This window comes from Marmota monax, unplaced genomic scaffold (assembly GCF_021218885.2).
Source record: "Marmota monax isolate L192 unplaced genomic scaffold, Marmota_monax_Labrador192_F-V1.1 WCK01_AAM20220418_F8-fsc00049, whole genome shotgun sequence".
Lineage (NCBI taxonomy): Eukaryota > Metazoa > Chordata > Mammalia > Rodentia > Sciuridae > Marmota > Marmota monax.
Genome location: NW_026694221.1, coordinates 12,077,254 through 12,104,487, shown reverse-complemented (window position 1 = coordinate 12,104,487; position 27,234 = coordinate 12,077,254). Strand labels below are relative to the sequence as shown.

The 27,234-nt window shown below is 35.9% G+C and overlaps 1 protein-coding gene across 3 annotated transcripts in view; it reads right to left on the bottom strand.

Annotated features, from left to right (window-relative positions):
• Positions 1-27,234, bottom strand: part of Diaph3 (diaphanous related formin 3) — a 481,958-nt gene that overhangs the window by 251,383 nt on the left and 203,341 nt on the right. For all 3 annotated transcript variants that reach the window (XM_046466464.2, XM_058586107.1, XM_058586106.1), the window contains one exon: positions 5,600-5,695. In XM_046466464.2, the coding sequence (XP_046322420.1) occupies positions 5,600-5,695 (96 nt within the window). The remainder of the gene's footprint in view (positions 1-5,599; positions 5,696-27,234) is intronic.

Below are 27,234 nucleotides of genomic sequence, written 5' to 3'. Positions count from 1 at the left end.
ATCGTAGGAGAAAACAATTATTTACAGAAATGAAACAATAGCTGGAAATGTTGGGATGGGATAGTATCAAAAAGACTCACTGAAAATAAAACAAATTGAGAAAGAAAACAGTAGAACTTTTAGAAATAAAAAATACATGTGTTAAAATTGAAAACTCAACATATACACGGATTAGGCATCTGATGAAATGAAAATTGGTAACATCAATTGGGTACCCATAAGCACAGTCATCTAAAATGACTTAAAAATAATAGGTTGAGAGACACAGAGGTAGGGATACCTTTAAAAGCCCAATAGACGGTCCAAACACTCAGGGTACTAGAAAAGAAGCATACTTAAGGACATCATGTTCAACTAAGTAAACCAGACCCAAACAAACAAACAAAAAAGGATGAGTACCGTTATGTTCCCTCTAATATAAGAAAGATTAAAAAGAAAGGAAAAATGAATAAAAGTTGACCTGAAAGTAGAAATAGTGTGTGTTGGCAAGGACATACAAGGATGGGCATGGGGTGGGGGGAGGCATGAGTGTAGAAGAAGGGTGGATGGATATGATTAATATACACTGTATGCATGTATGGACAAACCACAACAAATCCCACTAAGATCTACAATTAATGTGTCAATTAATAAGTATACATTTAAAAATAAGCATTTGAAAAGTAAATGCTGAGAACTTTTCAGAGTTATAGAAAGACAAACATCATCAGATCAAGGAGGCTCAACAAATGCCAAATGTGATAAGTAAAAAAAAAACAAATCTAGTGTCTTCTAAAACACCAAGCACTAGGGAGGTAAAACAGAAACAAGCATTGTTGAGGCAAGAGTAAAGCAGTACAAATACACAACAGTTGACACAGCAGGGGATGACACACAGTATGTCATAAATACCAACTCAACTAGTATAGCTCAAAAGCAGCCATAGACAATATGTAAGCAAATGTCCTGTTAATATTTCAATAAAACTTTGTTTATAAAACAGGCAGTAGAACAGGTTTAGCATGAACATCACCTAAATGTCAACTACACTTTGAATGAATGGAGTGTAACATTCCAAGAATGTAAATCCTGTATTGCAATGGAGATGATTATCCTATACCTGAATGAATTAACATGGTCTGGGGTTTTTAAAATTCCAAATCAAACATGTTTAGGAATATGTATATAATTAGTAAAACTACCCCAAAAAAGTGCTTAACTGAACATCATGATAAGGTTACTTCTCACAGGAAAAGGGATATAATTGGAGAGGGACATATTTAAGCCTCTAAAGTAAAGGCAATGTTTTCTTTTAACTATGGATGTTTTGTTTATTATTAAATTGTATCATACATTTTATAAATCTCTCATGTGTAACATATATACCCTAGTGATATAAAATAATTTTAAATGAATAGGAAATTTTTTAGAATTATGATAATGTGAGATAAAGGATTAATTTTACCCAGCTAAGGGCTGGCTGACCTTATTGCCTATAAAATGAGGTACTCTCTAAACCACTAGAACATCCTGCCTGATGTTCTTTAATACCTGGAGATACTGGGCCAAACTACATAGTCTATGGTTACAATCTGATTTCTAGTGTGGGTTTTGAGCCTCAAACTTTTGGCTCTTCTTGTACAGAGGTTACAAATTGGGGTCATTAATATAGGAGTTCAACTATGACCAAGTCTCTGTAAAAACCCTAACCACTAAAGGAGCTTCCCTGCTTCGCAATACTCTGAGCATTGTCATAAGTCATTGCCGGCAAAAGTCAAAAATGACCACAACTCCATTGAGAGAGAGACCGAACATTCATATTTAGAACTCTTCTGGACTCCGCCCCTGTACCTTTCTTTCCCTGACTGATATTAATCTACCATTTTGCTAAAATAACAATGAGTGAAAAAAATTAAGTTCTGTACATAATTTTAATTACTAATGAAAACTGAAAGTGTTCTTGAACCTCTAAATTTATAAAGGGGTCAGAAGTGAGTGTGGTATCGGTGGACCTATTAACTTCACAGTTGTTTAATCAGTAACGTTAATAGGTCCACCAGTACTTGTGAAGTTAGTGGTTCTCACATAATGAAGTAAGTAAATACCAAAAAGGATGAGTAAAACATGTAAATAACACACTGTACATCATAGTAACAAATAAAACACAAATATATATATATATATATATATATATATATATATATACACACACATATATATATATACATATACATATATAAATAATATATATTTACATATATGTATATGTATATATATATATATGTGTATGTATGTATGTGTATATATATAAATATAAAACGTTAGGAAAATTTGCTTTGCAGATTAAAACAGCTTATTCTTTTTATTTTCTCCAATATTTGTCATTTGTCCACAACTTTCAAGTTTCTATAATTAAAACATAATACCCTATTAATATATTCATAAAGAACAAAATAAGGTTTTAATAGTTTATTAAGTAATTGATTGTCTTTTGGAAAGCAATTGCTGTAATAACTATTGGGGGGGATGCCTAAGAGACAATTTGAAAGACAAGTATAGACTTTATTTTTTAAAAACTTAAAAGTTACTGAGAATAACATAAGAGACACTCAGTTAAAACTTCCAAAAGGCCCATTAAAATGAATCTTTCTACTAACATACATCTTATCCTTCAAAATGTGATTATATAGATCCCAGTAGGAAGCTTTGGGTTCAGTTAAGGAGTGTAAAGTGTGCAGATTTGAGAACCAGTCATGCTTGTTTTCTGTGAAGGAATTTATAAATATTAAAACCTTTACATTAATTTGTAGATTCCAGGGTTTCTCCCATTACAGCTCTTAAATTCACTCAAGAAAAAAAAAAAAAAAATCTGGTTAACCTCATGAATCTTATAAAACTCCTGAGACTTCTCTTCATCCTGGAATTTTATCACTAATGATGAGAACAGAATTTTTGCCAAAATCTTTATGAACTGAAAATATAGGAAACCTAACCTATCTTTAAATAAAGTAGACAAATAAATGAGTAACTAATAGATTCTTTCCTCAAAATTCTCAAAAATTTTTCAGTTAGGAGAAATCTAAGAGAACTTATCTAGTACAGACCCATTATTTTTCTCTTCTATAAAATTTAGAAGTAAATTTCTCCATTTTAGTATATTTCTATTACTGACCACAGCTTTACTCCAAGTTGCCTCATTCTAAAACAGTACCACTATCAACAATATCTCTGCTCAGAATTTATCATCTTAAGACTGAATTTTATAGACAAAACCCAGCTGTGAATCCAACTATAATTACAGTAAAGATTATAGGCTGCCAAAGTTTCATGAAGCTTCAATCATAACACTTTTTCCTACAATCTGAGAAGGCAAGAATAATCCTAAAATGGATTCTCATCAGACATGATATAAATTCTGGATCTTTTGATATTGTACTTTGTAACTTGTTTGTCAATTAAACAAATGAGATATATATCCTCTGGCTAAAGCATATTACAAACAGGATGCTTCTCTATAAGAATGTGATTTTGTAATCTGTAAGCAGGAATAAATAAAAATATACCTATTAAAACATTTTCAAAATGAGCAACCTTACTCAAGTCACCTAACTGCAAAACCCTCCAGATTTTCCACCTAAAATGTCAATGCTAATACCTACCTGGAAGAGTTAGTCAATAGTTATTAGTATATGCTATTAACTATCTAGCACATCCTATTTATCACATGCTATATAATGTGTAATAATGAATAACCTTGGAGGGGGTAGAGAGAGAGGAGGGGAGGGGAGGGGAGAGGTGGGGAGGGGGGATGGTGGAGGATGGGAAAGGCAGCGGAGCACAACAGACACTAGTATGGCAATATGTAAATCAATGGATGTGTAACTGATGTGATTCTGCAATCTGTGTATGGGGTGAAGGTGGGAGTTCATAACCCACTTGAATCAAAGTGTGGAATATGATATGTCAAGAAATTTGTAATGTTTTGAACAACCAACAATAGAAAATTAAAAAAAAAAAAAAAAAAAAAGAATAACCTTGCCCAACAAGTCAACTGAAATAAATATTTAAGCTAAGTCATCCTAGATGATCTACTCAGAAAGTACAGTTTTCCAAAAGATATTTCTTCAGGAACCATGACAAAGTTATTAAAGTCAAGACTACCAATATGTAATGCAGACCATGGATATTTTTCAAAATAAAACACTTGTTTCTGATCTCTGAGTTAGAACTTTTGGACATTACTATGTTCTGCGGGTGCGAGGGAGGATGGTGGGAGGTCCTGAAATGATTGTATCATGTAATAACTCCCAAATTTTCAGGGGACTAATAAGCACATACACACACATACAAATATTTTCCATTGAAACTATGTGTCTATCACACACAAGAGAGGCAGAGCTGTATTAATTATGATCCTCTTTTCGGGATGGTGACCAACACTTTGACTGCCATTCTGGGTGCCAGGGGAAAGAGATTCACTGAAGTGGTCATCACCAATTAAATGTTTCTACCCAAAATTGATGTCACCTCACTTATATTTTGATTGACCCAAATGTACCACATGTTGGTACTTAACATGGAAGAGGCAGGGATGAGCAATTTGTGCTCAAAATGAGAATAAAATATTGTGCAATAGCATTAATACTTTCACACTGTTTTGTGTGGGTGGTAGTCCAGCCTATACTATAGAAAAGTGATGACCCTCTCTCATGGGAAGGATGAAGGGGAGTCTTTTCTAAAACCTTCATAAAAAGGAATGTCAATCATATCTTCTTCATATATTACCTCTTATATAACTCTCTTTAATCAATAGTCTGAATCTTTATCCTCTCACTGAAAAACTGTTTTGTTCCAATATTACTAAAAACTCACTTGAGGCATGTAATAATTAATAGGTGGAATAAAAGTCATGTTTACTTGCTTCATCCCACTATATTCTCCACATTATAGCCCTCATGTACTATAAGAAAGTAATGGTCATATTATCTCAGGTCCAAGCAGAACTATCCTTGGTATATTTAAGATCCAATTAGAAATGAGTCAGGAGCAAAACTATTTAGCTTCTTTTCTCACAGTAATTCAGTCAGGAAGACATTCAAAACTAAGTATTTAGCTCCTGTAACAGTAATTAAATAAAAAATATTTCCAGTCAGTACTTTTGAAGAAAGGGTTTGAACTGCTCAGATGGGATAATGAAATTCATTTTATCATCATCTCTATTTCCATTAATATTCTAAACTCCTTCATGTGTGATCAAGTATCACAAGTAATAGATTCAGAAGAATATAACAGAAATGATATATTACCAATTTTTTTTAAAAAAAATATGTTATTACTTGAATTCCTTGTTTTTATTTTTATACTCTAAAATGGGACTTGAAATTATAACTCTCTTTTCAATTATGGAAGATAGAAGAAAATAGGAAAATGATTTAGGATGAAATCCTAACACACTAGTCTTTTGAAGAATTTAATCTCATAATTTGCAGAAGGGAGTATCATCTTTGAAATTAAGCAAATATTAGAATTAAAACAACACAAAATGAAAAAGAAGTCATAAAATGAAATAAAAACACCTTTTGTATGTGTTTTGATAATAGTATTAAAAGTTGATACTTACAAAGGTTCTGAGCAATTTTAGAATCTAGAAATTTAAGTTCTTTAATCTTTTTCTTAATAGTTTTCTTCTCTTCAAAATCTTCTTCATCTCTTTTCTCTGTAAAACCAGGACAGATCTATGTTAGGGGAAGTAAAGACACTGAAGTGCAAAAGAACAAAAAATAAATTTTCATCAAAAAAGCTTTAAAACGGGGGGATCCAACATGGCGGCGAGTGGGGAGGCAGCGCTTTCAGTACCTCCACAACAACGGTGTCAGAGAGACGCATGGATACACTTAGATTCGACCTGCTGAAAAACTCCTAGCAAAATTCCACTAAAGAGAGACCGGCCGGGAATTGGTAGGATTTTGGAGGTGACAGTTTGCGCTAGACGAGTGAAACTCCGCCACGCAGCACAGAGGTCCAGACCCGACGCGAATCGGCAACTGTCGGCTGCCTGCACGCGGCCCCCGCGTCAGGGCGGATAGCCTCCGAGGCGCAGTGCAGCAGGAGCGGTGCAGGGACTCTAGGAAGAGGTCTCTCGCCAAGCCTTCATGAAATAGCGAACCAGGAGCTGAAACCAACCAGAGACAGACCAGTCCCACCCCTCCCTTCGGACACTCCGGCAAGGAGCCTGGGGCCCGCCATAGCAGACAGGTGACATCACCAGAGTTCCGCCGACGGAATTATTTCCCAGCAGAATCCACGTTAGCAGGTGTGTGACTCCCACCCCCCCCCAGATACAAGCAGCCAGGAAACCTCGGGAATCTCTCCGGGAGCGTGTCTGTAGGGAAGCAGAGGGGATTCCAGATCCCCACCTCCCCTTAACACCAGCGGCGACACCCAAGATCTTAACGGCCAGTTTCTGGGGGCGTGCCCACCAAAGGGGTGCGGAAAAATTAAGCTGTTGGTTCCCAGATCACCCCACCACAGCACTGGGGCTTAGATGAATGACAGAGAGGGTGTTCATCGTACGGGATATAGGACACGCGGTGGGGCTGCAAGTGTAATCAGACCCTTGGGGAACCGCCTCCGGTGAACAGGACCTGGCTGGCTGGCTGGCAGGAAGAACAGGGGGAGGGGCCGGAAAAGTGAAAGGGCTCTGGACTAACAGGATTGAGAGACTCCCAGGAGCCACCTTACAGGGATTTCTGTCAGCACATAGAAGGCAGAAGCTCGGCTCAGAGGGCACAGCTCCGCCTATTGGAAGAGAAGAAAATGGGATTCAGCCATAGAACAGGGGATGCCAGCATGGCAGAGATCTGATGTCATCGGAGAGCGGCCAAGGAGAGAACTTCATCGGTGCCAGCGGCGACAGAAACAGTTGGTCTCCTGGTAGGGAGGGTGAGTCACAGATACCCGAGTCTCTCTCGCTTTGTCTTCAAGCCAGAGGGGAGGAGCGAGGCCGCCACCCGCGCCCGCAAGGTAGGCAGACCTGCGACCAACCTGCAGATCAGACCCAGCGGTCTGCGGGCGTGGTAGGAGGGGCAGGGCAGAGCCGCCGCCCGCGCCGGCAAGGTAAGCAGACCTACTACAGACCAGCGGATCAGGCCCAGCGGCCTGCCAGTGTGGTACACACTTCACCCCAAATGGAGTAGGGACAGAGCAGAGCCTTCGCCCGTGCCCAGATCAGGCCCAGCGGCCCGCCTGTGTGGTGGTCAAGTGACCCCAATTGGAGTGGGGGTGGAACGGAACTGCCAACCGTGCCCGCAAGGTGGGCAGACCGGCGACCAACCTGCAGATCAGGCCTAGCGGTCCCCGGGCGTGGTAGGAGGGGCATGGCAGAGCCTTCGCCCCCACCTGCAAGGTAGGCAGACCTGCGACAAAACGGCGGATCAGGCCCAGGGGTCCGCGGGCCTGGTAGACACCTCACACCAATTGGAGGAGGGGCAGAGGAGAGACCCCGCCCGCACCTGCAAGGGAGACTTTTCAACTATACAAGAGCAATATAAATATATCGGGGGGGAAAAAATTTCAAAAACACAACAGTTTCACCAAGAAGAAAGAAACGCGAGCAGTATGAAAAGACAAGGAAAGAAAGGACTACAAGCAATGCAGGTCAATTCAACTTTAGAAGAGGTAACAGCTGCAGCAGATGGAATGTCAGATAAAGAATTCAGGATATATATGCTTCAGATGATCTGGAGTATCAAGGAAGACATCAGACAGCAAAATCAGACAATGAAACATCACTCCAACAATGAATTACACAAACAAATCCAGGAAGCAAAAGATCAACTATACAGGGAGATAGAGGTTATAAAAAACAAACAAACAGAAATCCTAGAAATGCAGGAAGCAATAAACCAACTTAAAAACTCAATGGAGAATACTACCAGCAGAGTAGAACACTTAGAAGATAGAACATCAGACAATGAAGACAAAGTATTTCAACTTGAAAAGAACATAGACAGCTCAGCGAGACTGTTAAGAAACCATGAGCAGAACATCCAAGAAATTTGGGATAACATAAAGAGACCAAACTTAAGAGTCATTGGGATACAGGAAGGTACAGAACTCCAAACCAAAGGAATGAGCAATCTGTTCAACGAAATAATATGAGAAAACTTCCCAGACTTGAAGAATGAGACAGAATCCCAAATCCTAGAAGCCTACAGGACACCAAATGTGCAAAATCATAAGAGAGCCACACCTAGACACATTATAATGAAGATGCCCAACATACAGAATAAGGAGAGAATTTTAAAAGCTACAAGAGAAAGGAAGCAGATTACATTTAGGGGTAAACCAATCAGGATAACAGCTGATCTTTCAACACAGACTCTGAAAGCTAGAAGATCCTGGAACAACATATTTCAAATGCTGAAAGAAAATGGGTTCCAACCAAGAATTGTGTATCCAGCGACATTAAGCTTCAGGATGGAAGAGGAAATTAAAACCTTTCACGATAAACAAAAGTTAAAAGAATTTGCAGCTAGAAAACCATCTCTTCAAAACATCCTCAGCAACACATTACAGGAAGAGGAAATGGAAAATAACAATGAAAACCAACAGTGGAAGGTAGTACAGTAAAGGGAAAAATAATCAAAGAGGAAAAACAAACCATGTTAAGTAACATAAATAAACAAATATGGCTGGAAGAACAATCCATATCTCAATAATAACCCTAAACGTTAATGGCTTAAACTCACCAATTAAGAGACACAGGTTAGTAGAATGGATCAAAAAAAAGATCCAACAATATGCTGCCTACAGGAGGTGCATTGGATAGGAAAAGACATACATAGACTGAAGGTGAAAGGTTGGGAAAAATCATATCACTCATATGGACTTCACAAACAAGCAGGAGTGTCCATACTCATATCAAATAAAATAGATTTCAAGCCAAAGTTAATCAAAAGGGATAAAGAGGGACACTACATACTGCTTAAGGGAACCATACACAAACAAGACACAACAATCATAAATATATATGCTCCAAACAATGGTGCAGCTATGTTCATCAAACAAACTCTTCTCAAGTTCAAGAGTCTAATAGACCACCATACAATAATTATGGGAGACTTTAACACACCTCTCTCACCACTGGACAGATCTTTCAAACGAAAGTTGAATAAAGAAACTATAGAACCCAATAATACAATTAATAACCTAGACTTAATTGACATATATAGAATATACCACCCAACATCAAGCAGTTACACTTTTTTCTCAGCAGCACATGGATCCTTCTCAAAAATAGATCATATATTATGTCACAGGGCAACCCTTAGACATTATAAAGGAGTAGAGATAATACCATGCATCTTATCTGATCATAATGGAATGAAACTGGAAATCAACGATAAAAGTAGGAAGGAAAAATCATGCATCACTTGGAGAATGAACAATAGGTTACTGAATGATCAATGGGTTACAGAAGACATCAAGGAGAAAATTAAAAAATTCTTAGAGATAAATGAAAACACAGACACAACATATGAGAATCTATGGGACACAATGAAAGCAGTTCTAAGAGGAAAATTCATTGCCTGCAGTTCATTCCTTAAAAAAAGAAAAAACCAACAAATAAATGATCTCACACTTCATCTCAAAATCCTAGAAAAAGAAGAGCAAAACAACAGCAAAAGAAGTAGAAAGCAAGAAATAATTAAAATCAGAGCTGAAATTAATGAAATCAAAACAAAAGAAACAATTGAAAAAATTGACAAAACTGAAAGTTGGTTCTTTGAAAAAATAAATAAGATCGACAGACCGTTAGCCATGCTAGCGAAGAGAAGAAGAGAGAGAACTCAAATTACTCGCATATGGGATGAAAAAGGCAATATCACAACAGACACTTCAGAAATACAGAAGATAATTAGAAATTATTTTGAATCCTTATGCTCCAATAAAATAGAAGATAGTGAAGGCATCAATAAATTTCTTAAGTCATATGATCTACCCAGATTGAGTCAGGAGGATATAGACAACCTAAACAGACCAATATCAATCAAGGAAATGGAAGAAGCCATCAAAAGACTACCAACTAAGAAAAGCCCAGGACCGGATGGGTATACAGCAGAGTTTTACAAAACCTTTAAAGAAGAACTAATACCAACACTTTTCAAGCTATTCCAGGAAATAGAGAAAGAGGGAGAACTTCCAAATTCATTCTACGAGACCAAAATCACCCTGATTCCTAAACCAGACAAAGACACTTCAAAGAAAGAAAACTACAGACCAATATCTCTAATGAATCTAGATGCAAAAATCCTCAATAAAATTCTGGCGAATCGGATACAAAAACATATCAAAAAAATTGTGAACCATGATCAAGTAGGATTCATCCCTGGGATGCAAGGCTGGTTCAATATACGGAAATCAATAAATGTTATTCACCACATCAATAGACTTAAAGATAAGAACCATATGATCATATCGATAGATGCAGAAAAAGCATTCGACAAAGTACAGCATCCCTTCATGTTCAAAACTCTAGAAAAACTAGGGATAACAGGAACATACCTCAATATTGTAAAAGCTATCTATGCTAAGCCTCAGGCTAGCATCATTCTGAATGGAGAAAAATTGAAGGCATTCCCTCTAAAATCTGGAACAAGACAGGGATGCCCTCTCTCACCACTTCTGTTCAACATAGTTCTCGAAACACTGGCCAGAGCAATTAGACAGACGAAAGAAATTAAAGGCATCAAAATAGGAAAAGAAGAACTTAAATTATCACTATTTGCAGGTGACATGATTCTATACATAGCAGACCCAAAAGGGTCTACAAAGAAACTATTAGAGCTAATAAATGAATTCAGCAAAGTGGCAGGATATAAAATCAACACGCATAAATCAAAGGCATTCCTGTATATCAGCGACAAATCCTCTGAAATGGAAATGAGGACAACCACTCCATTCACAATATCCTCAAAAAAAAATAAAATACTTGGGAATCAACCTAACAAAAGAGGTGAAAGACTTATACAATGAAAACTACAGAATCCTAAAGAGAGAAATAGAAGAAGATCTTAGAATATGGAAAAATATACCCTGTTCATGGATAGGCAGAACCAACATCATCAAAATGGCGATATTACCAAAAGTTCTCTGTAGGTTTAATGCAATGCCAATCAAAATCCCAACAGCATTTCTTGTAGAAATAGAGAAAGCAATCATGAAATTCATATGGAAAAATAAAAGACCCAGAATAGCAAAAACAATGCTAAGCAGGAAGTGTGAATCAGGCAGTACAGTGATACCAGACTTCAAACTATACTACAGAGCAATAGTAACAAAAACAGCATGGTACTGGTACCAAAACAGGCGGGTGGACCAATGGTACAGAATAGAGGACACAGAAACCAACCCACAAAACTACAACTATCTTATATTTGATAAAGGGGCTAAAAGCATGCAATGGAGGAAGGATAGCATCTTCAACAAATGGTGCTGGGAAAACTGGAAATCCATATGCAACAAAATGAAACTGAATCCCTTTCTCTCGCCATGCACAAAAGTGAATTCAAAATGGATCAAGGAGCTTGATATCAAATCAGAGACACGCCGTCTGATAGAAGAAAAAGTTGGCTACGATCTACATACTGTGGGGTCGGGCTCCAAATTCCTCAATAGAACACCCATAGCACAAAAGTTAATAACTAGAATCAACAAATGGGACTTACTCAAACTAAAAAGTTTTTTCTCAGCTAAAGAAACAATACGAGAGGTAAATAGAGAGCCTACACCCTGGGAACAAATCTTTACTCCTCACACTTCAGATAGAGCCCTAATATCCAGAGTATACAAAGAACTCAAAAAATTAAACAATAAGATAACAAATAACCCAATCAACAAATGGGCCAAGGACCTGAACAGACACTTCTCAGAGGAGGACATACAATCAATCAACAAGTACATGAAAAAATGCTCACCATCTCTAGCAGTCAGAGAAATGCAAATCAAAACCACCCTAAGATACCATCTCACTCCAGTAAGATTGGAAGCCATTATGAAGTCAAACAACAACAAGTGCTGGCGAGGATGTGGGGAAAAGGGTACACTTGTACATTGCTGGTGGGACTGCAAATTGGCGCAGCCAATTTGGAAAGCAGTATGGAGATTTCTTGGAAAGCTGGGAATGGAGCCACCATTTGACCCAGCTATTCCCCTTCTTGGTCTATTCCCTAAAGATCTAGAAAGAGCATGCTACAGGGACACTGCTACATCGATGTTCATAGCAGCTCAATTCACAATAGCAAGACTGTGGAACCAACCCTGATGCCCTCCAATAGACGAATGGATTAAAAAAATGTGGCATTTATACACAATGGAGTATTACTCTGCATTAAAAAATGACAAAATCATAGAATTTGCAGGGAATTGGATGGCATTAGAGCAGATTATGCTAAGTGAAGCTAGCCAATCCCTAAAAAACAAATGCCAAATGTCTTCTTTGATATAAGGAAAGTAACTAAGAACAGAGTAGGGACGAAGAGCATGAGAAGAAGATTAACATTAAACAGAGATGAGAGGTGGGAGGGAAAGGGAGAGAGAAGGGAAAGCATATGGAAATGGAAGGAGACCCTCAGGGTTATACAAAAGAACATACAAGAGGAAATGAGGGGAAAGGGAAAAATAATACAAGGGGGAGAAATGAAGGTCAGTAGAGGGGGTAGAGAGAGAAGAGGGGAGGGGAGGGGAGGGGAGGGGGGATAGTAGAAGATAGGAAAGGTAGCAGAACACGACAGTCACTAATATGGCAATACGTAAATCAATGGATGTGTAATTGATGTGATTCTGCAATCTGTATATGGGCTAAAAATGGGAGTTCATAACCCACTTGAAGCAAAGTGTGAAAGATGATATATCAAGAACTATGTAATGTTTTGAACAACCAACAATAAAAAAAAAAAAAGCTTTAAAAAAAAATTTCTAAATCAGTTACAAAAGTACATATTCCAAGATTCAAACTGTTTCAGATAAGCACTGGTGACCGTACCAGAGAAACTATTAAGAGTTAATATTTGAAGGAAAAAACAAAACTAATACACACTATGGAAACTAACACAATTATGCATAAGTATACAATATATAACACACAATTACAAAAAATCAATATACATACAATTTGAATGTATTAAGAACTTAGCACAAAGAGTGCTAAAATAAATCATATAGCTGTTGTTGTTGTTGTTATTGTTTCGGGGTACTCTGGTTTAAACTCAGGAGCAATCAACCACTGAGCCAACTCCCCAGACTCATTTTGAATTTTATTTAGAGACAAGGTCTCACTGAGTTGCTTAGCGCCCCATTTTTGTTGAGGCTGGCTTTCAACTTGTGATACACCTATATCAGCCTCCCCAGCCACTGGGTTAACAGGGGCGCGCCACCACACCCGGCTCTTATATCTTTTTTATGTTTGATATACCACATTTATTTAAGAATACAGCTCCAATAAAATTGCATTATTATTTAGAAATTATTTTTTAAATCTAAAAAGTCAAAATTTGATACTTGCAGATTTTACCTCAGTGTTCTAAAGATTAAGAAACAAATTTAACTACTTTATCCTTAACAGAAATATACAATAAACACATTATGCTATACAACAATATAAAAACATGTGGCTATCATAAGGCATATGATGGTCAAGATTAACAACTACAACTAAGGTGGTCAAATCACCTTTTTACTCTGTGTGTCCACAAACAACACTTCTCAAAGTATGTTATCTTAAAAAATTAGGATCATAGTAACACAGAACAGGGGAGGAAATTGCTTAGAGAGACAAGCACGCGCACGTGCGCGCACACACACAGAGATCACCAATAATAGGGGGAAATAAACTAAAAAAGCAAATAGAATTGGTAATTGGTCACAAGAACTTCATAAGATGTAAGTACACAAGATTGGTAACTGGTTACAAGATCTTCATATAATGTATAAGGTGGCAATTATAATTCCATTATTTTTACATCAGAAAGAGGTGTATTTTAATTACGTTTTGAACTTAGTGTAAGACAACAATCCAGTTTTCTGTTTTCCAAAATATTTATTAACTATTTCTGCATTGTTTTATAAATAACCATCTTTCACAAAAAATTTTAAATTATTCTTTCATAAATTGCATGTTGCTATAATAGGTCTGTTTTTCTGGGTGTGAATTCTGTTCCACTGTTCTACATGCTACTCCTATGCTATATTACTGTCTTAAGTGCTAAAGTCTTATATTTTATTAATTGACCATTCAAATAATCTATCCTTTTCTAAATTTTCGTCACTTTTCTTTCTTTATTTTTATTTATTTTTTTATTATATATTATATATATATTTTTTCCTTTTTCCTTTTTCCTTTTTCTTTTTTTTTTTTTCCTGGTGGTGGTGCTGAGTATGGAACCCAGAGCCTTGTACTTGCTAGGCAAGTGTTCTACCACTAAACCACATCACTAGCCCACAATTTTCTCTCTTTTTATTGTTTCACAGAAGTAATGAAAAGTTCCAGAAAGAAAATCCATTTGAACTATATTTAGAGTACTGAGGAGCCAGTGAAGATTCATACATCTTGCAAGATAAATCAGAAGAATTGTATTTAAAGATGAACTTGAAGTACTGAGGTTAGATTGAAAAAATAGCAAAAATAATGACAGAGAAGAAAACAAATGAGAGGAACTGATAACCTCATCAGGAATCACATGAGTTCTAAAAGTAGAATATACAATGGGAACCAGTCGAATAATTGGTCCAACTCATATCTGTCTTCTGAATTCTAGACTTGACTATCCACCTCTTTACTTTCAACATCTCCATTTGGATATCTAATGGATGCCTCAGCTTACCATATATGAAAACCACACTCCTGACATATTCTCTCTTATCTCCACATCTCCTTTTCTACATTTCCTCAGCAGCTGGGAATTCTCTTAATGCAGCTGTACAAGTCAAAGAGTTTATACTTCAACCATATCCAAGTCCATCGATGAATCCAGTTGACTCTAATCCCTAAACAGTTACCAAACTAATTTCCCCTCACCATCTCACTAATTACTATTATTCCTCTTCTTGGGAATACCTGTGTGGGAGACCAACCTTGCACGTGACTGAGTCACACTCCCCGGCTGGTCACAGAAATGTGGCAGAGCTTTCCCCATCCTTCTTGGGTTCGAGGGTCAGTGTCTCGTGCATGGGTGTGTTTTGCTACAGCCCTATGGGTGAAGCTATACTCACCTGTTCCTTTGTAATATAATCCCTTGCCCTGTTAGGATAGAATCTTCCATGGAAGTACCTTGTGTGTGTCCCCTTCTCTTACTGTGCCCTTGGGTGTGGCCTACCTAGGTGTTAGTCAACCTGCTGACAGTGGTCATCATGAAGATAGACTCAGCCCCCAGAAACCTGACCCCTTGCCTCATTTGAATAGCTTCTCCTCAATAAAAGAGGTCAGCACGTGCTCTCTCTCTCTCTTCCTGCGGACCCTTAAGGTCAGAGGGGCCATCAGAGCGACCTCAAAGAAAAAGGTATTTGTGTCTCTTGTGTGGTTATTTTGTGCAGCCAAGTGAGCCCAGTTCAACTGGAGTAAACCCTGAGCCTTTTAGTCTTCAGAACAGAAACCTGGCATACCTGGTTCCCAGCTGTTTCCTAACTAATATCTCCACTTCCAGGCATAACTAACTACAGTCTCTTTACCATAATGCAGCAGAAAAATACTCTTAAAACTTGCTGGCAAAGTCTACTTTTACTACAAGCCCCTCACTAAGCACTCACCATTATTACTCTGCATTTTTCTCCTCCAAAGTACTTTCTTGGCATATGTCATAAATTTGATAATGTCTGTTTTTCCTCCATTAGAAAGTAAAAATCTTACAGGCAGAAACTTTGTTTATCACAGTATCCATATTAGCGACAGAAAGGACAGGAATTTGCACACTAAATATCATTCATGTGGATTATCAGTTGTATGTAGGTAAGCAGAAGTCTGCAGAATAAAGGAGGAAACTCAGGCTTAAGCAACCAGGTAAATGATGGTATGGTTTGTTTAATTTATGAACAAATGATGACCACATTTGAAATAGCCCAATTTTAAACATGTTCAGTCTTAGGAGCTCATCTATATCCACCTAAAAATGTACAAGAGGCAACAGGATACAGATAAGGAGAAAAGAAATCCAAACTGGAGATACAGGCATCATTCTTAATAGTTACTCCATTGACAGTTAAGGTCCCATGGGTACCATATAATACACATGTAACTCCTTCTCCCCAATATTTAAACTTTTTGTATTTCTATATTAGTTGAAATATTCAGAAAAAAAACTAATAACAATACTACTTCATTTCCTTAATATGACCAAATAACAACATGCTACTCTTTAGAAAATATATGTAATTTTTTCTCATCAATTATCAAGAGAAGATAGAATCTAATTTTTAATTGAATTTGATTTTTTTCAATCATCATCAGTATCCCTCCTTCACATTCTGAAGCATTTTCTAGTCTAACAAAAGAAAATAATCTTAAATTTTAAATACCATCTACTGAACACCTACTAAGTACTGCACTCACAATTTCTGCTTTGGTTCATTATAATTCTTGTAATCAGTTCATTTTATAATTCTTGTAATCATCATCCTACTACTATGACTGTTAGCAACATATCTCTCATGAGGAAAAAAAATGCTAAGAGTAATTTTGAGCAACAGATCTCATAAAAGAATGAAGATTACCTGACTTAACTTTGGATATCTTTTACTAGTTATAAAGGATCCTGGTGTCAAATTAAAAAAAAAAAAAAAGTTTACAAGCAACCCAGACCAGTTCAACTTCCAAACCAGAGTCCGAAGTAATTTTACCAATTCTGTCTTTTTAATAAAAAAAAATGATGATTTAGACTCATCAAGTTTACCATATCAGCACATTCATGATGTAGTAAATGTGTGATTTTCTTCCGTCTTTACTGTCGAGAGTTGTGTGTGAACCAAATTGACATGGAAATCCACTGAATAGGAAAATTTGATATTTCAGAACTTCTAGTGGCAATCACACTGGTTAAGACTGCACAGATACATGTGAATTTCTATTCAGCTCTGCCAGGTACCACATAGCACCTGAGATGGGGTGATCTGCTGTAGCCACACAGCCTCTCAGAGATGGGTGTAGCATGCCAAGATGTCAACTTTAGGAAGCAAGACTCCGCCCCCTGAAACCTTACACCTGCCTTTGATGCACCCCCTTAAATAAACCACCTAAGGCATTTTTTTTTTAACTGCTCTAGTCCATCTCCTACCAGGACTAGACAATCTATCAGGTGCTCTGCTTTAAAGCCTATTCTGGCTCTTTTATTTCTTTATTAATTATTTCATACTGTATTTTTTCAGGTGGCTTATACCCTCTGGGCAAGAAAAATGACCCTGAGAGTCACTGGAAGCCTTGCGATACTTTACTACTTTACAAAGAACAGAATGTAAAGAGTGAGAATGTGGGCAAAGGGGTAAGAAGAAATAAGAGTTTACTAACAGAGAAAACAACAGGAATCAATAAACCAAGACTGAAAAATGTTTATGTTAATATGATACCAGATAATGAGTCTGTTATCCAAATAGACTTGAAGTGGTGGGAGAGGGACCTTTCATATAGAAAATTTAGCCAAAAAAATTCAGCCACATAATAGACTGCCTCAAATGAATGAAAAACAAGGAAAAGCGCTTATGCAAAAGCAGAATTTAAATGTTGGCAACCACTATGGTTTGAGTGTGTATCCAGGAATTCATGTGTTTGTAGTTAGTTGGGGATGTTAAGAGGTGTTGGAACCTTCAAAAAGATAGGACCTAGTAAGAGGTTGTTAAAACACTGGGAGTGTTGCTCTTTAAAAGAAGAACATAGCCCTTGTGGAACCCATTTTAATTCTTATGAGAGGGTTATTATAAAAGACTGAAACAAGTCTCTTACTTTTCTGTTTCTAGATTCCTATCTTTCTGTGTAATAGCACCCTCATGCACATGAAACTGACACGATGCCATCTACCATAAGATGCTCACTAGAATGAGGCAGATACTGGTGACACAATCTTGAATTTCCAAAGCTTAGAAGTAAAGAAATTAGACTAAAAAAAAAACAAAAAAAAACTCCTTTCTTTATATATTACTCAACTTCCATCATTTTGTTATAGCAATCAAAACCAGACTACCACAAAAACAATAAAAAGAACTCATTAAGGAGGACTAAGAATCAAGAAGGATATTTAATGGGAATAAAGTTTTTACACAAAAATATTATTTCAGTTATCTATACTGACAATCACTGTGTGATTTACTAGCATGCCAGGACCCTGCAATGAACTTGGGATTGGAATGAGGATACCAGGTTCTTATGCATCCAGGTCCCATCACTCAACACCAAACCAAAGGCTTAGGTCACCCATCTATGAAACAGGCCCTTGAACAGTAGTTGTGACAATGAAATGAGATAATTACCTTCAGGTATCCCTCCCTGCACAGGGACAGAGAAGGAAGAGAATCAGACTACACTGAACAATGCAGAGCCAACAGTGAAGCAAACTCCAGACTCCATTCCATCCATTGGTGAAGTTCTTCTTCTAAAGCCAGTACAAAATACACTTCCTCTAAAAGACTAGATTTTCTCACATATAACATGAAACTCTGAATCATAAGTCAGATTATTAGTGCCATCTATACTTCTGATCTAGCTATTTTGCCATTAAAGGTCTGTGTTTAATCTTACTTCCTAGAGATGCTGTGTAAGGCTCCATTTTTCCTAGAGAAGATTAATACTGTTTAAAAACAGTTCTGATCGCTAACACAGCATATGCCGCATTTTATAAGGGTTTTATGTCAGAATGAAGTCAAAGATGACAAAACTTTATGTTGCCGAAAGCCATGAACTAAAAAAGTCTTTTTTAATTACATTTCCACTTTATTCTTTTTCTATTTTCAAAGTTTCAAAAATAGCAGCCAAATTATATAAAGAATATCCTTTCAAAATCTTTCCTTTTACACTAAGTTTTCCATTAAAAATTACAGTTCCACGGTACATGGTTATACATTACATCTTATTTCAGTTCATCTTCCATTATGTTCTAATCGGATTGATTTAAAATGTGACCTTTTTAAAAATAAAATTCCATATAAATTTTATCATACATTATTTCACCATTTAAAAAAAAACTAGAATATGAGGTTCTAAATGTATAAGAAATCAGAAGCACAAAAGATAATAAAAAACAGTTTTCTCTGCCCATAATGTATGTTAAATCAGTAAATACTAATAATTGCTTATTACACTTTTTGTTGGTGCTTCTTAGGTTAAGTTTATCTCGTGACAATATTTTTTAAAATATTAACCACTTCAATTTTTTTAGGGTAGTCCTTTAACATGAATGTTATGAAATTTTTTAGGTTAATATTTATAGCAAATGGCCTTTCCTTAATGAGATTATACACTAGCCTTGACAGGATAAAAAAGAAAATATTTTATAAAATAAGCAAGTGTTCTTTATAACACTGAGAGAAAGCAACAAATTCAACTCAACAATAAAAAATAGTAAAAATAACTGACATAAAAAAATGAGCTCCTAACAATCTTCAATGGATTGAGAGTTTCAAAAGAGACATATATGAATCATTTACCTAATTGCTATTAATTGTCTTCCCTGCTTTTTAGGTAATGAGATTCAAAGACACTAACAAAGTATATTCAAATTGTCTAAATTTTAGAATCAGGAGAGCCCTAGAGAATGAAATTCAATCTCCTTATTCTATGGATGAAAAAATCTAAAACAGAACTTACATTACTCTCCAAAGGTCACAGACTATATTTGGCTGTTATTGACTAGATATGGACCATATAATAGGCCCAAGGGAGAGAAGAGAAATGCTTGGCCTTCTGAACACAAGGAGAAGAATTCAATGCTTTGGAAAAAAATATAGTTCCAAAGAGAAAATCAAGAATTCACCCACCACGACCTCTCCAGTGGTGGATAACTTTAAATAAGGTCCAGTTATTCAGGTATACATTGGGAGCAGAATAATAAAGCTCAGAATTTGACAACAGGCCAATGGCCCTAAAAGAGAAAAATGGATTTGTAATAGTTAACATGTGGGTGGTTGTGATAATATAGTATGATTTCAAAGAAGATTTAAATAGCTTAGGGGCAGAAGATATGGAATGCACAAGAAAAGTGTAGTGAAAGAAAAACAAAAAACATGGGATATTTTTTTACGTTGGCGAAACATCCTTGGCAAAATAGGAAAGAAAATGCTTTAGTACTGAAAACCCTAATTGTATAAATCGCTGTAGTCATATCTGATCTGTCAAACCAAGTTTTAATATTTCTAGGCACACAAATAAATGGCTATGTACTCAACTACATAGAAAATAATCAGGGGAAAAAGAGGTTGTATTTCTGTTCAAATATTAATATATGACTGCCATAAATAATCAAGAGTTTTCCACTAGCAAAAAGAAGTCTGTTTGACAATCTAAGGCTAAGAATTATACAATATTTAGGAAGAGTGGCTGAAGCACTAAATAAAATTTTGTGAAAATGATTATTTCAATCATAGCAATCATCAGAAATATCCAAATAAATGTATATTTCTCATTATGTGACATTCTATTTTAGTAGACAATGTCAAAAAATAAATAGTTAAAAGTCTTTTCTCTATAAATCAATTCCTACATGGAGAGGGAAAAGGATTTCACGCTATAACAAGTACTTAATTAAAGTTATCTCTAGATTTTTTGTTACCATTATTACATGTACAGAATTATTAAGGCACTCAGATTATATTGTATGAAAAACTAAAATATACATCTAAAAGTGAGAATGATTTCTATAATGTTTTTCCAAATAATCTGTTTCCCTATTATTTTATTTCTATAATAACAAATTGATCAAAATATTTTCCAAAAAAAAGCCTACTTAATCTCCAAAGATATTCTCAATCACAGAAATTAGCATCTTTCTTTTAAAAGTATTACCCCATAAACTAAAAAGAAAAAACATTGTTGAGTTCCCCTCTTGTGTAAACACACTACACCATATCCTAAGATTTAGACTTGCAGAAAACAAGAGTTTAAGTCAAAAGTTTAAGATGAGTATCTTTCAAATCTATACATTAAATAATTTTTAAATATCCCTGAGAAAATTAAGGCTATTTATCTTACATATATTAGTGATAATTGTTCTAATTACAAATGAGACAAGCTTCAATCAAATGAATCTAAAGTCAGTAGGGGCAGAGGTAAGATTTGAGGATTGAGCTAAAAGCCCCACTAAAAATAAACTGAATCCAGTTCTCACATGACAGTTCTTACCCCTTCACAACTGTTCAGGAAAACATCCCTATATTCATTACATATCTTAAGAATCTCCTCACCATAAGGAATCTTTCTATTACCTGCAGCCTGTGAATTGTTATGAAGGATGACATTTCCCTACCATGGATTAATACATTTATTCATTAAAAGAATTATTTTCCACTTACTACTGTTTTGACCAATATAACTGTCTCCCATATATGTACTGATAAATATTTAAAAAGTGAAAATATATCTCTGCTAGAAGAAGTTACAAATCAGAGTCCAAAAGTTAACACATGACACACTGATGCATATATAAATAAGAAAATGTCCTAATGGAGGGGAAAAAAAAACTATTATAAAAAAAATTGAGAACTTAGGGTGCATTCTTAATTTAAAAGCGGTAAACCCTAATGAGGACACAAGTAATTCAGGATTACTAGCATGCTGTAAATGGAAATACTTAATAAGCCAACTTATTAATATTTGTACAAACAGTGCTAAGCAACTTTGAGACTGAAAAAGTAACAATAAATTTATTAACTAAAAGACAAAAAGTACTTCCATATTAAACAATGAGCAGACCATCCCTGGTATATCAGATCATGGGGAAAAATATAGCACACAGCTTCACCAAAATGTACAAAGTGATTATTTCAAACAAGATAGAAGAAATTTGATGAAACATAAAAATAAGCATTATCCCAAAATACTAAAAGAATTTAACTGACAGTAAAATGGTCAGGCTTAATTGCAGTAAGCTTACTCCTATTCATTGACCACGTCCTTTTTTTATCTAGTAGTTGTGGAAACACCTAATCAGAGTGTGAATTGCCAATACAATTTCATAATAACATTTGTTCCCTGGTAGAAAAATAAAGATCTAGCACACTGCCCCTGCCATAAAAAACACAAACTTGTCTCTGCCCATGGGCTTAGCACTGACAAAGAAAATGGAGAATAAATATCATCTCTAATCAGAAAGGAGAGGGAACTTGTACAATACCATCCAACTTTATTATCCAGTCTTTCTGATAGACAAAACCATACAAAATCTAAGGGACAGAATATCTAATAGGTTGCATGGGAGTTCATTTCCTCAGTCTCTCAATTACTGAATCTTTATTCTTCTGTGTTCTATGATGGTTCCTAGTAGTCTTTCACATCATTCTGGTGCCACTTAGACTAGCTAACTGGAGCTCTGTCTTTTGCCTGATATGTTTTCTAGATTCAACTATTTTGTGCTACTTTGTGTTCCCCCATCATCTGAACTAGAAATTAAAAAAGAAAAAAAAATCAAAGTTTCAATATTTGTGTATATACAACATCACTCCATGTAGCTAGATCTTGTGTTATGTAGGATCCTACATAGCCATATATGTATGACTGCACCATTTAACTGTAATCTGAATGTTCCATATATACCTTACCACTAGAAGGAAGAGATTATAAAAGGACTTGCAGAGTTCATGTTAATGGGAAAATAATATTTTATATAATGATCTTCAGATGCGAAAGAGAAAATGAAGAGTTAGTATTTAATGTGTACAAAGTGTCAGTTGGGAGAAATGAAAAAAATTCTAGAGATGGTGGGTGGTGACGTTTATAAAACAATGGAAATGTACTTAATGGCATAAAACTATGACTAACAATGTTATTTTGCTCTCTTGATCTGTATATGTAGGAACGAGGACAGTCAATATTTTGCTTTTCTAAATGTGGAGATAAAAATCTAAGTGACCACTAAAGTGAGATCATTTAGAACACACACATTCTTTCCTAAGAGCTGATCGAAGGCAAAGATGGTGCACATTCACTGCACAATATGCCTCACACACACATTGGTTTGATTAGACACCATGGCAGAGAGAATGCTACTACATAATAACCCTTCCTCTCCAAACCTTCACCCTGGATTATCTCTCTAAATTGTATAAAAAATTTAATTCCTAAACAGTGTTTCAAAAGTCAAATAACATTCCATTTTCTTAAATGCCCAGCTCTCAGATTTCCAGGAATATGGTAGCCCATGTCAACTGTTCTACCATGTCTATTTTCTATAAAAGATAGACTTTTTCCCAATTTGCACTCCCTTTATACCTCTCCATTCTAAAAGGACAGGACATGAATGCAGTCCTTTCACCTTTGTCTCTTTTCTTTCTAAGGAGTTAGTGGAGGTTTATAAAGAAAAAAAAAAAAAAAAGCCTGGCAGTTTCCTACACTGAAAAAGACACTCTTCAACTCCATATAGACAGTTCGCACCTAGATGAAGTACAGAATAAGATCTCAAAAAAGAAATTTAAACTGGGATTTGGTCTAAGGGCCACAGACAAGAGCAGTCTGTTTGACAAAATTAGGCAAAGCTAAGTTAATAATAAACTGGTCCTTGATCTTCCTTTGGGTGGGTCCCTATGTTGAATATCTCACTTAGCAATGTCACAGAGAAAAATGGAGAGCTAAACAAAGACAGGATTCAGAAATCCCATGTGAAATGGGAAGGGAGGAAACTTGTCATTAATGGAAATACGGTGTCTTAAAAACTAGAAAATCTGACCAGCGTGGTGATGTATACCCGTAACTCCAGTAGCTTGGGGTTAGGGAGGCTGAGGCAGGAGGACTGTAAGTTTAAAACCAGTCTCAGCAACTCAGCAAGACATTTAGCAACTTAGTGGGACCTTATCTCTAAATAAAATATAAAAAAAAGGCCAAGGATGTGGCTCCATGGTTAAGCAGACCTGGGTTCAAAACTCAGTACAAAAAAAAAAAAAAATTAGAAAATCTCATTTTAAACTCAATTACTTCATGATTATGTTGGGCACAGTGACACTTGAGCAGAGGAGCACTATAAATAAGAGCTGTAATCTAATCATTGGATTAATACATTTGATGGATAAAATTTGAAAGATCTATTTTACTGGGTGGTAACTGTAGGCAGAGAAGTATGTCGCTGAGGGTAAGCCTTTGGAGTTTTTATTTTATCCCTCGCACCTCTCGCTTTACTTCTCAGAAGCTATGAGGTAAGCAGCTTTCCTCCACCATGCCTTCTGTCATATTTGGCCTTATCTAGGGTGCAGAGAAACAGAGTCACTGACCATGAACTAAAACCTCTGAAACCCTGAGCCTAAAATAAACTTGTTCCTCCCTAACTTGTTCTTGTCAAGCATTTTGGTCAACAGATGAAAAGCTGACTCATATACCATCCTCATGAAGAAGGATCTTTACTAAAACTGACATATCTCCAACTGTAAACTCCCTGACCTAATTAAAAACTATATCAAGTTTAAAACCTTCATAAAAATTTCAGATAGTTAAAGTTACTCTTCAATACCAACAAGACAATGTGGAACAGAAATGAAATACTAAACAAATACTAAACAAAACAACACCTTGGACATCCAGGAACACCTAGCTGCAACTCTTTGACATGTCAAAATTTTTAATCTTTAAAATGTTTTAATATATCATATTCAAGTTCTTAGGACTATTTTATTTCATGCTGGAAATAACAAATCTATATTTCATATGATCATTTGAATTTCTGAAAGCTTCCTTTCTCCCCAATTAAAATGAACAGTGGAATTTCATCTAATAAAAAAAATCTGATTCTATACTAAGAAAATTAAAGTATAGAGAAGCTAAGAGTCGGCAAATGGACATTAGGATTCTCAACTACCATTCATGTGCTTTGTCCACGCTGACCATTCAGAGCCTAGCCAGTCCATTAGCAGACACTGCAAATGTGATGACAAAGAACTGAATGGAATTAAGGGCAAAATGACTAAGATTCATTCTACTCTCAGAGAAAGTAGACTCAGATAATAATTGGAGATGATAACTGGAAAGAAATTGTTGTATTTTTCCCCTGAACTTTTTCCCATAGCCTTGTCATTTCAGGACCAAGAGCATTCATTTCCTCTAGGGAAGAGCGAAATATCTTAGAATAAGAGATCATTCCTCAGTGCCAAATAGAAAATTGGATTTTTCTTAATATCTATAGTGAGACAATAGTTCTGAAAGGTATGTGGTTCAACTGTAAGAGGTGTGTACTTAACAGGGAAAAAATATTAATGCTCTCACAAAATATTCCTAGCAGTGGCTAAGAAGGATGCAGGATATACGGAAAAAAGCATCTCTGAGACAAAAAAAGACACCAAAGTCCATCCTAAGCCAAGGGAGAACTTGCAAGAGACCACAGAGACAGAATCAAGATTTAGATGCCACTATACAGAGTGTTCTTCCTTCCTCCTCCCCTACATACAAATGAGCTGGGGGACAGGTACCTGGGGAGTGACAGAACAAAGTGAGAGTAGAAAGCCCAGAGGAAGAGTATTTGTACCCAATTTCCTCAATGCAAAGACTACATGTCTCCTTAACAACGCAGGCAACCTCTGAAGAATATGAATGGTGCATGGTACATTTAGATAGCAAGTGCTCCTGGGAGACCTTGTGGATTTATAAGCAGTAAAGGGGTGAGATGCAAGTGTTACAAGGGTCAGTGGACATATTTTCAGGAATATGTGCTACATCACAGATTTTTTTCAAATGTCTAAGAAATTAGATATAAATTCCCCTGCAACTCAACTGGGTCAGGGAATGGGGGTAGGGAATGGTACTATATTATGGGCAAATATTATATTTCAAATATAAGTAATAAGATGGTGGGACGCACTGTAAAGGAAAACCATTTCTTCCAAATATGTACACATAAATGCCCAAAGGGGATATAACAAACAAAACATGATTTGCATTGAACTATATAATACATTGTTTTACAATAAACAACCTCAGCAACATAGTGAGATCCTGTCTCAAAAAATAAAAGGCTAGGGAATGTGGATCAGTGGTTAAGCACTCCTGGGTACAGTTTTTTAATCAAGATATCATTCCAGCTAACTGTCCTACTATTCTGGACTTTGGAAAAGTACATTGATTTTTAAAAATTCATTGGAAAATAATTCTACCAGTACACAAGGGAAGTTACACAAATATTCCCTCAAGAAAATCAATAGTTACGGGGAACCTTTTAAAAGGCTACACAGATAAACGGGGTGGGAAGAAGGGGTACATATAGACACAAAAAGATATATGTAAACAATTTAGTTTTTGTTTCATAATCAAATAAGCTAATACCATATTTGTTATTTTGTATTTTGCATACTTCCAAAAGCAATAAGCCCTGGATTAGCTATCCATGTCCATGTATATATAGATCAACAACATTCTTTTCAATAGCTTAATTGTATATTACAACATAATTTAGCTATAACACCATAGTGTGGCTATTTTACTTACTGATTATTATTAGTTGTTTCTAAATCTTTACTATCAAAACTATTACAGCAAACATTCTTATATGAATATTTCCCCCAACCATATAAGCATTTATTATATCTACTTTTAATCATACCTAAGTAATAGTCTCATTCCCTTGGGAGAAAAGAAACATGATCAGTTTACCACCATTTCCAAAGTTCCTCTTATATAATGAGTCTGAATACAATGGGCTTTTTTGTGTTTCTCAAAAGTTTTACTTTGCCCAGGCATGGTGGCACACACCTGTAATCCCAGCAGTTCAGGAGGCTGAGGCAGGAGGATCAGGAGTTCAAAGCCAGCCTTAGCAATTTAGTGCGACCATGTCTCAAAATAAAAAAATAAAAATAAAAAGGGCTAGGGATATGGCTCCATGGTTAAGCATCCTTGAGTCCAATCCTTGGCACCAAAAAAAGTTTTACTCTTAATCATAATGAAGATCAGCAGTTTCAATGAATCCTGGTATGTTCAATGAAAAAAAAAGCATTATTTTATAAATTTGTAAATAAGAGTCAGAGATCAGACCTCTAAAGCAACATAACTACCAAGTGGAACATTCAAGACTAGAAATCAGTTTCCTAATTCTA